Source organism: Ornithorhynchus anatinus, chromosome 18, assembly GCF_004115215.2.
Source record: "Ornithorhynchus anatinus isolate Pmale09 chromosome 18, mOrnAna1.pri.v4, whole genome shotgun sequence".
Classification (NCBI taxonomy): domain Eukaryota; kingdom Metazoa; phylum Chordata; class Mammalia; order Monotremata; family Ornithorhynchidae; genus Ornithorhynchus; species Ornithorhynchus anatinus.
In genome coordinates this window covers 28,763,762-28,778,040 of record NC_041745.1, presented here as the reverse complement: position 1 = coordinate 28,778,040, position 14,279 = coordinate 28,763,762, and the positions used below count along the sequence as shown (strand labels likewise).

The 14,279-nt window shown below is 45.9% G+C and overlaps 1 protein-coding gene and 1 long non-coding RNA gene across 3 annotated transcripts in view; one reads left to right on the top strand and one right to left on the bottom strand.

Moving 5' to 3' along the window:
• The window catches only part of SMIM14 (small integral membrane protein 14), a 41,918-nt gene that overhangs the window by 4,273 nt on the left and 23,366 nt on the right, over positions 1 to 14,279 (bottom strand). For both annotated transcript variants that reach the window (XM_029083083.2, XM_029083084.2), the window contains exons 3-4: positions 13,185 to 13,233; positions 949 to 1,097 (exon numbers count right to left, since the gene is read on the bottom strand). In XM_029083083.2, coding sequence (XP_028938916.1) covers positions 949 to 1,097; positions 13,185 to 13,233 — 198 coding nt within the window. The remainder of the gene's footprint in view (positions 1 to 948; positions 1,098 to 13,184; positions 13,234 to 14,279) is intronic.
• On the top strand, positions 215 to 13,888 carry LOC120638968. The gene is made up of 2 exons (XR_005661032.1): positions 215 to 451; positions 12,854 to 13,888. It is a non-coding gene; the product is annotated as an uncharacterized LOC120638968 (long non-coding RNA).

Here is a 14,279-nt window from a genome sequence, read left to right as displayed (position 1 = left end):
AAGAAGGCTGATGGACAGCCTTCAAGTCAGTAATCGGGGGTTTCTGCTTCATACAGTAAACACTGGAAGTCATCTGAGGTTTTTGAGGAGTGGGGAGGATTGGGCAAATGGCGAGGGAGGAGACTGTTTTCAGCAGGCACCAAGACAAATATATGGAGAGAAAGGACGGAGAACATCCCTATCAGGGCAGTCAGATAAGGGGGACTGTCCAGACACAAAGTTCATACCAGCTGACCTGAGGGTGACCTTTTGAAAAGAGAATCCACCAGGAGCGGGAGGGAGGAGAAGCGGACCTCATAGCCACCCCCTCTCTGAATAACCTTCGGCCAGGAACACCGCAGAAAACGCAGAAACGGCCCAGAACCTGTAGGAATAGGAATGCCCCGGAACGGCCAGGAACCACTTCTGGGGCATGACGGGGAGGACGACAGGCTGTTGGACGGAGAAAAAGGTAGCTTGGGGGACGGTGGCCTTTGCTTCGCTCTTTTTGAAAAAATGATATCTGTTCAGCGCTTACTATGTGTCAAGCACTGCTCTATGGGCTGGGGTAGTTACAAATTAATCAGGTGGGACACTGGCCCTGTCCCACATGGGGCTGACAGTCTTAAGGTGAGGGAGAACAGGCACTGAATCCCCAGTGTAGATGAGGAAACTGAGCTACACAGAAGTGACCTGCGCCAAGTCACACAGCAGACTTAAGCAGGCTGTAAGCCCATCCTCTAGACTGTAAGCTCAATGTAGGCAGGGGACACGTTTACATATTAAATCCTTCCTTAGGAGCAAATCGCCGATCCCCCAACCCCGCTTCTAGATCGGGAGGGGCTCGTTTAGCCTTTATTTTACTCTCTTCCCCGTGCCTGGTATGATGCTTTAGCACCCAGTGAGGGCTCCATAAATACCTTGGAACGATGGAACTTTAAACAATAGATTTCTTGAAAATCCACTTACATTATGTGGACTAGTTGGTTTTCCGGCTGTGCTGGATCCTCTTAGATTCGTAGGTCTCAGCAAGAACAAGATCAACGCGATAACTACCCAGGCCATCATGATCATGGTAAGACCGATGCCATTCTCTCCAGATGAGTTTGGTCCCGGCACTGAAGACAAAGAGACTATATAAGATTTTGGCACTGGCATAAAAACAAAAGTTAAGACCAAACTTCTCCCTCAGAGATGCCAAGACCCTCCTTTCAGGACAAAACAACCTTTATTTCAAAGACCTCGCGCAGTCTAATTAGAGTGTCTTTAATTCTTCTTTTCCATAGTGGTTCTTGGAGTCAGAAGGACCCGAGTTCTAATCCCAGATCCACCACTTGTCTGTTGTGTGACCCTGGGCAAGTTGCTTTACTTCTCTGGGCCTCACTTACCTGTAAAATGGGGATTAAGACTGTGAGGCAAATGTCCATTCTGATTATTTTATATTGATCCTTGTGTTAACTACAATGGATTGCACATAGTAAGCACTTAACAAATATCATGAAAAAACCAAGACCAAACAAAAATCCAACACTGTCACTACCCTGTGGTTTCCTCTAGACTATAAGCTTGTTGTGGGCAGGGAACTTGTCTACCAACTCTATTACAGTGTCCTCTCCCAAGCACTAAATACAGTGCTCTGCACATAATAATAATGTTGGTATTTGTTAAGCGCTTACTATGTGCAGAGCACTGTTCTAAGCGCTGGGGTAGACACAGGGGAATCAGGTTGTCCCACGTGGGGCTCACAGTCTTAATCCCCATTTTACTGATGAGGTAACTGAGGCGCAGAGAAGTTAAGTGACTTGCCCAAGTCACACAGCTGACAAGTGGCAGACCCGGGATTTGAACCCACGACCTCTGACTCCAAAGCCCGTGCTCTTTCCACTGAGCCACGCTGCTTGTAAGCTCTCATTAAATACCACTGACTGACTGATTGATAGAGGCAACCCACCCGGCAGTGACATCTCAAAAGCACTTGAACGCCAAAACAAGCATAAGCATGGCCTAGTGGGTAGAGCATGGGCCTGGGAGTCAAAAGGACCTGAGTTCTAATCCCAGCTTCACCACTTGTCCACTGCATGATCTTGGGGAAGACCGCTTCACTGCTCTATGCCTCGGTTACCTCATCTGCAAAATGGGGATTAAGAGTGTGAAACCCATATGGGACAGGGACTGTGTCCAATCTGATTATCTCGTATCAACCCCGGTGCTTAGAACAGTATCTGGCACATAATAAGTGCTTAACGAATACCATAAAAAAAAAGAAAGAAAAAAGATGAAATTCACCTCTCTTGGCTTTAAAAACACTGAGGGAAAAAAAGGGGCAGGTAGAGCAGTGAACACTATGACATGAACATTCACCATAGTGCCAAATGAGCCCATATCTCTGGCATGTTGTTTTCAATGTTGTCTAGTTGCAGAGGTGAATCTGGTTAATAAAATCCAAATAATGGAAAAGTTTCGCAACTAGGACAGAGGTTTATAAGGAAAATACAACCTTGAGCAAAAAGGGAAGTAGTGTAGTGTTAAAGGCAAACGGTTTTTAAATCACACTTGAAACTTTAAGCTTTGTAAACTACACCAGGACTAGACTAAACACCTCAATAAAAATGGAAAATAAACATCTGATGCACCTAATCTTCGATCGCATTGCTGCTGTTCAGGAGTTAAGGACCAGATGTTTTCTATTTCAGAGAGACACTCTGTTCCCAAACACTCTTTGGAAGTCACTCACCTACATGATGAAGGATTCTATTGTGTTTCTGTGGATCGGGTTAAATCTCCCAGTTTTTGTTTTCTTCATGCCTGTTGTGGCAAAACAACCTCCTAGCTTTCCAGAGAGCCTCCCCTACATTCACTGGCATTCAATCAATGGCTAAAGATGCCCTCCCGGGAACAAAATTACCGGGAGAGAAAGAGGGGGTTGGGAAGGAAAGCCTCATTTCGGTAAATTTGCTAATGCTCCATGAAAGGAAGCTCATAACATTTGGGAACTGGTTGCTCGTCTGCAAATACTATAAACATAATTCATTGAAAAAAGGGCTAGAAAGCTAGCCGAGGTAAATTCACTGGCCTTTCTTGCAATAATCATCTCATTCCGTAATTTCAATTTTAAATATTCAGCAAGACAAAAGGAGGACACATTCAATTCTGTTCCAAAATGTGTTTTTACTATGCTTTTTTACTAGAATGTTGTTTCAGAGAATTGGAGGATACTGTCAGAATTCCATCTGATAAAGCAAGACTGCCTGAGTGTGGCATACTACGGTAATGGAAGAAAAAACTTGTGTTGGTGATGATGGCATTTGTAAAGCCCCTACCATGTGCCAAGCACTGTTCTTCATGCACATGGCATCAAAATGTGTAACCTACTACAGCCAAAATTTTCCTTAACACCAAATTTTGCAAGAATGTTATCCCTAGGTAATAGGATAAGCGGGTGTGTTCATTAATATTGATAATTAGAATATTTGCTAAGCACTCACTATGTGACAGGCAATGTGCTAAGCACTAGGCTAGACACACTCAGATGAGAGTCCCTATCCCACTTGGAGCTCACAGGGCAAGGGGGAGGGAGAACACATATTGAATCTCCCTTTGACAGATGCGGAAATTGAAACTTAGAGAAGTTAAATGACGTGTCCAAGGTCACACAGCAGGAAAGCGGCAGAATCGGGACCAGAACCCTGATCCCCTGACTCTCAATCTCATGCTCTTTCCACTAGGCCACACTGCTTTTCTATTTAAGAAGTATATCAGGAAACTTAAAAGTACACTTAGAAGTTATTAGATCCACTATAAATTATAGTTGGAACACTTAAGAGTTCAAATTTAAATGGTCTGATGGGATCCAAATAGTAGATTTGCCAGGTAAAATGTCCAAAGAAAGATATTTTAACGAAGATCAAAGAAGAGCTCAAAGCTCAAACCTACCTTAGTTTGGTTTTTGCCCACAAAGTACTACATAATTGCAAGATATTCTTGGAATTCTTGATTCTATTCATTGCTATTGTCTGTCTCCCCCGATTAGACTGTAAGCCTGTCAAAGGGCAGGGACTGTCTCTATCTGTTGCCAATTTGTACATTCCAAGCACTTAGTACAGTGCTCTGCACATAGTAAGCTCTCAATAAATACTACTGAATGAATATCACAAAATTTAAAATGTAAACCATTACACCAGAGCTGGACTACACCTTTCAGACGTTCAGGACCCTGGCATACTGCACAATCAGTAGTGGGCAGGAAACGTGTCTATTGATTTTGTTATACTATACTCTTCCAACTGCTTAATATAGTGCTCTGCACATAGTAAGTACTCAATACCACTGCTTAATTCACATAACTGAATCAATCGGCCGCCACTTATATATATTGAAAAGACTAATCCAGAAGTGATCTATTTCCATAGATATGCTTCTTCTTGAGGCGTTCCAAGACTTATCCTCTACTATTTCCCCTATCCCTAATCCATTTTAATATCTCTCTCCCCCAACTGTAAACTCCTTGTGGGCAGGAACTGTGTCTACCAACTCTGCTGTACTGTATTTTCCCAAGGGCTTAATACAGTGTGCTGCACAGTTAGCACTCAGTAAATACAATTTATTTTATGGCATTTGTTAAATGCTCAATATGTGCCAGACTGTACTAAGCACTGGGGTATATACAAGCTAATCGGGTTGGATACGGTCCATGTCCCACATGGGGCTCACAGTTTTAATCCCCATTTTACAGATGAGGTAACTGAGGCCCAGAGAAATGATGTGACTTGCCCAAGGTCACGCAGCAGAAAAGCTTTGGAGCTGGAATTAGAATTCAGGGCCTTCTGACTTCAAGGCCTGCACTCTTTCCACTAGGCCACACTGGTTCTCCGTTCATTGAGGGGTCTGCATTTGAGATTATCGTCCTATTGTACTCTCCCAAGTGCTTAGTACAGTGCTCTGCACACAGCAAGAGCTCAACAGGTATGAACCATCACAGGCCTTTTGCACCATCTACACATTTGTGCATTCACTACATCTCAGTGCGCTCTTGCTTTTCATAAACTAGTATTTGAGCACTTCCTCCTCCCATCTGTACATTTTTGTATCTTAAAGACTGTACATTCCTTTTGGTTAGGAACGGTGTAATCCTCTTCTACTGCACTCTCCCCAGTGCTTAGTAGCATGCTCTGCACAGAGCAGGTGTTCCATGAGTAGAACTCAGCGACTAGACTCATTCTCACGGACAGCTAACTCACTCCCGGGCCTCATCATCTCTTTGTGGATTACTGACCCCCTTCCAATCCCACATCTTCTCTCACTTACAGGACATCTCCACCCAGGTGACCCACCATCACTTCTAACTCAACGTACACTGAACTTCCCATCTTCCCTCCTAAACCCTCTCCCCTTCCGTCCTACTTCCCCATCTCTGTTGACAACGTCACTGTCCTCCCTGTGAACAAAGTTCAGGACCTTACCCCTGCAGGGTGTGTTGCAAAGCTTTAAGCAGAGAAGCAGCGTGGCTCAGTGGAAAGAGCGCAGGCTTGGGAGTCAGAGGTCACGGGTTCTAATCCCTGCTCCGCCGCTAGTCAGCTGTGTGACCTTGGGCAAGTCACTTCACTTCTCTGTGCCTCAGTTACCTCATCTGTCAAATGGGGATTAAAACTATGAGCCCCACATGGGACAATCTGATCACCTTGTAACCCCCAGTGCTTAGTACAGTGCTTTGCACATAGTAAGCACTTAACAAATACCACAATTTTTTAAAGCCCTCAGTCACCTTGCCCCTTCCTTACCTCACCTCACTGCTCTCCTATTACAACCCAGCCCGCACTCTTGGCTCCTCTAACGCCAACCTACTCACTGTGCCTCGACCTTGTCTATCTCACCGACCTCTTGCCCACTTCCTTCCTCTGGCCTGGAACGTCCTCCTTCTTCGTATCGACAGACACTTACTTTCCCCACCTTCAAAGCCTTATTGAAGGCACGCCTCCTCCAAGAGGCCCTTGTTTCCTCTTCTCCCACTTCCTTCTGTGTTGCTCTGATTTGTACTCTTTATTCACCCCTCTCTCTCTCAGCCCCACAGCACCTATGTACATATCGGTAATTTTATTTATTTATATTCATGTCTGCCTCCTCCTCTACACTGTAAGCTTGTAGTGGGACAGAGCATGTGCCTACCACCTCTGTTATACTGCACTCTCCCAAGTACAGTACATAGTAAGCGCTCAATGAATACGATTGATTGACAGCAGCAGAGGTGAACAAACCTAGGGTATTCGAGGAAGCTGAAAGGACACAGCAGGATCTCCCCTGACTACACCTGTAAAGTTCCTACTGCAATCTCACACCACCCTGAAAACACATGTGGCATTCTAAAAGAGAAAGGAAAAAAGGAAGAGAGGGGGAAGAAGAAAAACTAAGGAAAAAATGGAGACTATCAAAGTCTGCTTTCAGCATTTCAATGTCATGAGTTTATATAACTCATCGCCATCTAGAAGCCACGTTCAAAATGTGAGCATAATTTAAACACGGAAATTGCCGAGGAAACTCAATTTCAACTACAATTCAGAATTCGGCCTTTCCACACCTTAGAAGGATTAGTCACAGGATAATTCAGACAAAACAGGGAACTCTCTCTCATGAGGAAGAGACTGTGTCTGGGTCATAGGTTAGCCCGGGCACAAACTTTGTTAGTGAAATCAACACCAACCTTCGCATGGTGATTTCTGTCAGACTCTATTTTATCGCATGTCTGCTTTCAGCACTAGTTGCTGAAAGACCAAAAACATGTAACAGGTGGTGTTCAGGTTTGCCACTGATTTTCACACTTCTATCATTGGTATTTACTGAGAGCTTCCTGTGTGCAGAATACTGTACTAAGTACTTGGGAGACGAAAATACAACAGAGTCGGTAGACACGTTTCCTGCCCTCAAGGAGCTTGCTGTCTACAGACACTAACATAAACACTTGTTTAACCTCTCTGCCAAGTGACTGAATACTCATTTCAGAAACAGTGTGACATAGCTGTTCGTGACCAATGGCAGAGAAGTAGTGTGGCCTACGGGACAGATCACAGCCCTGGAAGTTATGAGGACCTGGGTTCTAATTCTGGCTCTTGTCACTGGGGCAGGTCGCTTCACTTCTGTTGGCCTCAGTTACCTCATCTGTAAAATGGGGATTAAGACTGTGAGTCCCATGTGGGACATTTGACTGTGTCCAACGTGATCAGCTTGGACCTACCCCAGCACGTACTAGAGTGCCTGGCAGATAATAAGCGCTTAACAAATACCATAAAAAAAAGTCACAGAGGGTTCCCCACCACTCAACTGAAGCTATAACTATGGTTTTCTAACTTTTCTTCATAGCAAAAGCAATACATAAGTCTTCTTCATGAGTCTATTCTAGGAATATGTTGATTATCCAATTTCTCTCTTCATACCCCTGTAATCTCAAATTCTGCCTCCCTCTGGCTCCCAACAGCGAGTTTCCTAATCAACTATTTACTGAGCACTTCCTGTGTGCACAGCACTCTACTAAGTACTTCTTTACCTGACTTGCCTCAGATCCCACTGACAAAGAGGTAACTTTCTTCCTGGAGCTAGAGTGAATTTCCCTACCTGAAATGGAGAAACATTCTAGAGCTCCCCTCAGATCTGGTCAATCCACGTAGGAGATCTAGAGTCTCCACAGCACTTCGAAGAACAACTCTTATCCAGTCAATCAATCATATTTATTGAGCACTTACTGTGTGCAGAGCACTGTGCTAAGCACTTGGGACAGTACAATACAACAATAAACAGATATTCCCTGCCCACAATGAGTTTACACTCTGGGGGGGGGAGACAGACATTAATATAAATAAAAATTATAAGTGTACATAAGTGTCATGGGGCTGGGAGGGAGGATGAATAAACAGAGCAAGTCACGGCGACGCAGAAGGGAGTGGGAGAAGAGGAAAGGAGGGCTTAGTCAGGGAAGGCCTCTTGGAGGAGACGTGCCTGCAGTACGGCTTTGAAGAGGGGGAGAGTAATCGTCTGTCAGATATGAGGAGGGCGGGCATTCCAGGCCGGAGACAGGATGTGGGTGAGAGGATGGCGATGAATTGGGAGGTTGCGTACTCTGCTACCTTGCTTCAGGATTTCAGTAACAACACTATATCTCCACCTTAGGAGACTTTACTGATGCTCAGGATCCTCCCGATTCTAAGGACATGGGGTTCTGAGCTACCAAGAGATCACCTAGAATTCTCCTTATTCTGAATTTTGATTCAAGAATAGCCCTTCTCACCAGGCAAATTTATTCCTGATAAAGACAAATCCTTAATTGTTATCCCATTTGGCTGACAGAAGCAGCTCCTTCGTTCTTAATCAGAAATGCAATAGCTGTTTCCATTTTTCTCCCATTTGGATGACAGAAACAGCTCCTTTGTTCTTAATCAGAAATGCAAGAGCAGTTTCCATTTCTACTGAGGGGGGAATTCAGCGAGCCAAAGGCCCCTCTCCTCACAATTCCCTCTCCGTCTGCTAGCGAGTCACTCAAAGAGCTTTGGGACGCTTACTGAATCTGGCACGATGAACGAGGAAGGTTTGGTCCCTGGCTTGGACGTGACTGAGATCATTACTTCAACTGTTTTCCACATGTTTCAAGCGGTCTTTCATCCTTGGCGTGTTTCCCATGAATCGTGCCCCAAGATAGCATGTGCTCATCCTATGATATTTTAAGCCAAAGTTTTGTAGTTTATCTTTAGTCCCTCATCTGCTATTGCGATTTCATACTTGGCAAAGACTTGAAATCAAGACGTTCTGCCCGAAGTTCTTTATTTTGTATGTTTTCACTAAAGACACTTGGTAAGATGTTTCCTGGGGTATTTCTTTGCCCATTTCCTGTAGCCGGACCCTGGGGGAAACTGTTTTCTTTAACAGGAGGCTGTTAAATACTGTTGCTGCTTAGTACCACCTTGTGGGATTCCTATTCCACTGGAATCTCCGCTTCCAATTTACAGATTCATCTGGCCTTATTTCCAAGAGCAGTCGTTTTATCATTTCTTCTAATCTGGGGCCTCTTAAAAGGATTTTTATGATTGAACTCCTACTCACTGGAAAGAGGTCCGCTGAGGGGAGTTGGGGGCGTGAAAAGGGGACTATGAGCCTTGGCTGGAAAAGGGGCTTTCCATCGGGGGGGGGGGGGGGGAGAATGAAATATTTCTCCCCCTTCCCCAGGGTATTCAGAAGCCTGCGCCCCTGACCCACCCTCCAGGGGACCCAACTCCAAAGTCCTGAGGTGGGAGGAGTCCCGGGGGGTGGGGGGCGGCACAGTAAGTGGGCGCTCTCCTTCGGCTACATGGCTGGGGGTGGCTGGGGGTCCGGGAGCTGGGGCACACTGCTACCTTGTGCCCACTGAAGTAGGAGGGCGAAAGACCGGACTCCCACAGGCCAAGGTTTCCTGGAAGGGAACTGAAGGATCGTCAAGGTGGGCTTGGTGGGCACTGAGGATAAAATAGAGATTCCTCAGTCTGTGCTCTGCTGCCATAATTCAACTCTCCCCTGCGTGATTACTCTCCTCCTCCACTCTTACAGACTCCCATGCCCATAATCCCTAACTTTAGAGAAGCAGCATGGCCTAGTGGATTGAGCACGGGAGTTAGAAGGTCATGTGTTCTAATCCCAGCTCTGCCACTTGTCTGCTGTGTGATCTTCACTTCTCTGGGCCTCAGTTACCTCATCTGTAAAATGGGGATTAAGATCGCGAGTCCAATGTGGGTTTGGGACTGCCTGGCACACAGTAAGCGCTTAACAAATACAATTATATTATTATCTCCTTGTGAAACCTCCGGTACCTCTCCTGTCCACCCTCGCTAACCCCCGATGACTTTGCCAACTATTTTGTTGGTAAAATAAGAAAACAACAGGTGTGCTACTCCTTGACCTTAATGGTCCTACTACCCCCTCCTCTTCTTAGCTGTCTCTCTTGTTTTAAATGGTATTTGTTACGTGCTTACTATGCACTAGGCACTGTACTAAACGCTGAGGTGGATACAATATCATCAGCTCCCACATGGGGCTCACAGTCTAAATGGGAGTGAGTGCAGGTACTGAATCCCCATTCTGCAGACAAGGGAACTGAGAGAACAGAGAAGTTACAGCCCAAGGTCACCCACAAGAGCCAAGATTAGAACTAAGGTCCTCTGTCTCCCAGGCCTGGGCTGGGTCACAATGCTTCTCTCAAAATGTGCCTGTAGTGGGTCAGAAAGAAAGGTGACAGAGAGGAAGCTAAAGCCAGAGGGGCATACAACCGTTTCGAGGTGGTTTGCCCAGAAAAGGCAGAAAGGGGATGGGCTTAAGATGGAGGGGGCCGGGGGAACCAGAGGATGGGGGGTTCTGACTATAGGAGAGACTTAAGCGCGTCTGATGGCAAAGGGAAAGGAGCCATTCAAGAGTGAGGCGCCTTAGAACCCTTTTGGTTTTGCCCTCCCGGTACTCTCCTGATTCTCCTACTACATCTCCAACTGCTCCTTCTCTGTTTCCTTTCCTAGTTCCTCTTCCACTTTTCACCCTCCAAACTGCTAGGTATTCTGCACACTCCATTGATCAACGGTATTTGCTGAGCGTGTACGGGGTGCAGAAGCACAGTACTGAGTGCTTGGAAGAGTATGATTCAAAGAGTTGGTAGCCACATCCTCTGCCCAGGAGGAGCTTACCTGGTAGATCCCTGGCATTTCTCCTGGAACACTAACTCTCTTGGGGAATTCATCCATTGCTACGGCCTCAGGGACCACCTCTAGCCCTGACCCCTCCCCTGGCTATCTAATCCCACATTTCCTCTTGCCTCAGGACATCCCCTTTGGAGAGCCTGTCAGCACCTCCAACTTATCATGTCTCAAACTGGCTCACTCATCTTCTCTGCTCCTACCATCATCCTCCCTGTGACCCTAGATTCCAACACTGGGAATCTATCTCGACTCTTCAGTGTCCTCCTGCTCTTTCCTTCGATCCACTGCTTGAGCCTAGTTTTCCTCAGGAGGATTTTTGGAGCCACCCCTTCCTGACTACCTTACCACCACTAACCTGATTCAAGCACTCGTCATAGCATGATCAGATTATTGTCCTGGACTCCTCACTCGTTTCCACCTCTGACTTCTTCCCACTTTAGTTCACACTCAACGTTATAGTTTTTTTTTTTAAAAAAACACATTTGTTAAGCGCTTACTATGTGCCAGACAGTGTACTGAGGTAAGAGTTGTTTTCATTTATAGTGCTGCAGGGGCTCTAGATCTCCCTCACGGTTAACCAGATCTGTGAAAAGTGCTAGAATGTTTCTCCATTTATGGCAGGGCTGTCCGCTCCAGGTCCTGGGAGAAAGTTCCTTCCTTGTCAATAGGTTCTGAGGCAAGTCAGTAGAGAAGAGCTCGCTACAGCGCTCAGTAAATACCACAGACTGACTGATTGACTGAGGGAAGCTAAAGAACTCGGTGACCTGCTGTTGGGAGGCAGAATTTTAGATTATGGGGATATGAAGAGAGAAAATGGACAATCAAGACAGTCCTCGGAGGGAATCCTGCTTTTGCTGTGAAGACGGATTAGAATATCATAGTTGTTATAGCTTCGGCTGAGTGATAATAATAATAATGTTGGTATTTGTTAAGAGCTTACTATGTGCCGAGCACTGTTCTAAGCGCTGGGGTAGATAGAGGGTAATCAGGTTGTCCCACGTGAGGCTCACAGTTAATCCCCATTTTACAGATGAGGTAACTGAGGCACAGAGAAGTTAAGTGACTTGCCCACAGTCATGGGAACACCTCTGTGACTTTTTTTTTAAATGATATTTGTTAAGCACTTACTGTGTATCAGGCACAATGTTAAGCACTGGGGTAGATACAAGCTACCTTCTAGACTGTGAACCCTTTGCTGGGAAGGGATTGTCTCTATTTGTTGTTGACTTGTACTTTCCAAGCATTTAGTACAGTGCTCTGCACACAGTAAGCGCTCAGTAAATACGACTGAATGAATATAAGTGAATCGCATCAGACACAGTTTATGTTCCACATGGGACTCAGAATCTTAATCCCCATTTTACAGATGAGGTGATTGAGGCCCAGAGAAGTGAAGTGACTTGTCCAAGGTCATCCAGCAGACAAGTGGTTGACTCAGGATTAAAACCCAGGTCTTCCTGACTCCCAGACCCGTACTCTAATCACTAAACTACGCTGCTTCTCACGTTGCTGTTGCCTGCGTCATCTTTCTGAACCATTATTCAGCACACAGCTCCCACAGAATTGGGCAAAATCTCCTTACCGTTGATGACAATAATAACTGTAATAATAATGACAGTATTTGTTAAGCTCTATGTACCAAGCACTGTACTAAGTGGGGGGGTAGGAACAAGTCCATCAGGTCGGACACAGTCCCTGCCCCACATGGGGTTCACAGTCTAAGTTGGAGGGAGGACAGGCATTGAACCTCTATTTTACAGATGAAGAAACTAGACTCAGAAGTTTAGTGATTTGCTCAAGGTCACGCGGCAGACAGGTGGCGGTGCTGGGATTAGAACCCAGATCCTTTGACTCTCAAGGCCCCTGCTCTTTCCACTAGGCCATGCTGCTTCCCACTGGCTTCAAGGCACTCCACCAGTTCTCTTCCCTTTGGTTATTGGCTCGCCCCACCCACTACTCCCCTCCTTGAATTCTCTGTTCCTCCCAAGCCCCCATCCTGGCTGTCCCTCGCTCTCACCCGACCCATAACTCACACTGCCCCTAGGGCCTGGATCTCCCTCCCCACCCCCATCTGCCAGCCCTCTTCAACCCTCCCTCCCTGCTGCCTCCTCAGGGACCCAAGTGACCATTATATGCTGGATTCTCCCTGAACATGGGTTTTCAAATCCCATTCTGTCTAGGATGCCATCAAGGATCGAAAGGACGTCCTTCCGACAAGGCGGGCCCGTTCAGGTTTGGCGGGCCGTGTTATCAGAAGAGACTGCTCCTGCGGGTGGCTCTGAACTGCAGCCCGAGTTGTTCTTAACGAGAGATTTGGCAAGAACTGGGCCTCTGAGCTAACGGAGAACTGGCTGTAGCAGATGGAAGTGGAGAGAGTCTTCTTCACGAGTCAGCTGCTGTGGCCTGAATCCCCTCGGGGCTACCACTCGGAAAAATCTGCCCCATTCCATCTGATATTCCCCAAAAGCCCATTCCCATTTGTGTCCCAGCAGCTCCTCCATCACTACTCACATTCCTGAAGGCACTCCGTGTCTGTGCAGTACGACTGGGATTGTCTCAACTGAAAGAAAGAGGAAAAGCCAGTTAGTACCAAGGCGCCAACAAGTTGGGCAACTTTTGCAAGATGGATTCCTGAGGGGTTTTTTTTCCCTTTCTGAAAATGTGGCCGCCATGGGTTGCAAAATCTCCAATGCATGGGTAGAATTAGATCCCACCTTTAGGGTGAGCTCTTTTTTGGAAGAGACTTTCTTGCTTTTCTTCAGGTGAACTGTCATTTTAAAATGCAAAAGCAAAGAGACAGTTGAGCTTAATTGCGGAGTGCCTTATCAAAAACAGGGATTTTGCCTCTATTGTACTCTCCCAAACGTTTAGTATAATTCTCTACATCCAGCAGGTGCTTATTATTATTACTGTGGTATTTGTTAAGCGCTTCCTACGTGTCAGGCACTGTACTAAGCACTGGGGTGGATACAAGCAAATCAGGTTGGACAGAGTCCAGCATTAAACCTTCCATAAAGGGGTCGGTGAATTCTGCAGGCTTAGAGAGTTCACTGCACATTATCTCCTCCAAATAATGTATAAGGAGGTCAAAAACCACTGGGACCGTTGTTTTCCACTTCTCCCTGGAAAATGGCCACTTATCCTTACCCTGGATTACCTTTTAGCAAAATGTCTATCACTTCTTCCAAATCCATCATTAAAACTTTAAAAAAAAACTCTGGTGTGAAAGCTTGCTCGAGACCTTTTGGAGATCTAAAAATATTTGGCTCCCGGATCCCTTCTTCCCTCATCTTTACTGACTCCTTTGAAGTACTCCAGCAGACCAATGAAAGACTCATTCCTCTTGCAGAAACCATGTCATCTTTCCCCAGATAGGCTGGGCTTTTTTAAGTGCCTGCTGATGCTAAATTTACTTATTGATTCTATTCTGTCAAGCGTCCTTCAAATTTAAAAATAAAAAAAAAAGCTACCCGGACCCCACTTCACCCTGGAGCTTTTACCCCCATCTCACCACTCCCATTCCTTTCCAATCTCTTCTTCAACTTGGCTCCTCCCTCTAACAGTGCTCCCGACCAGCTTAGACTCTAATGGGGGAGGTTGGAGAAA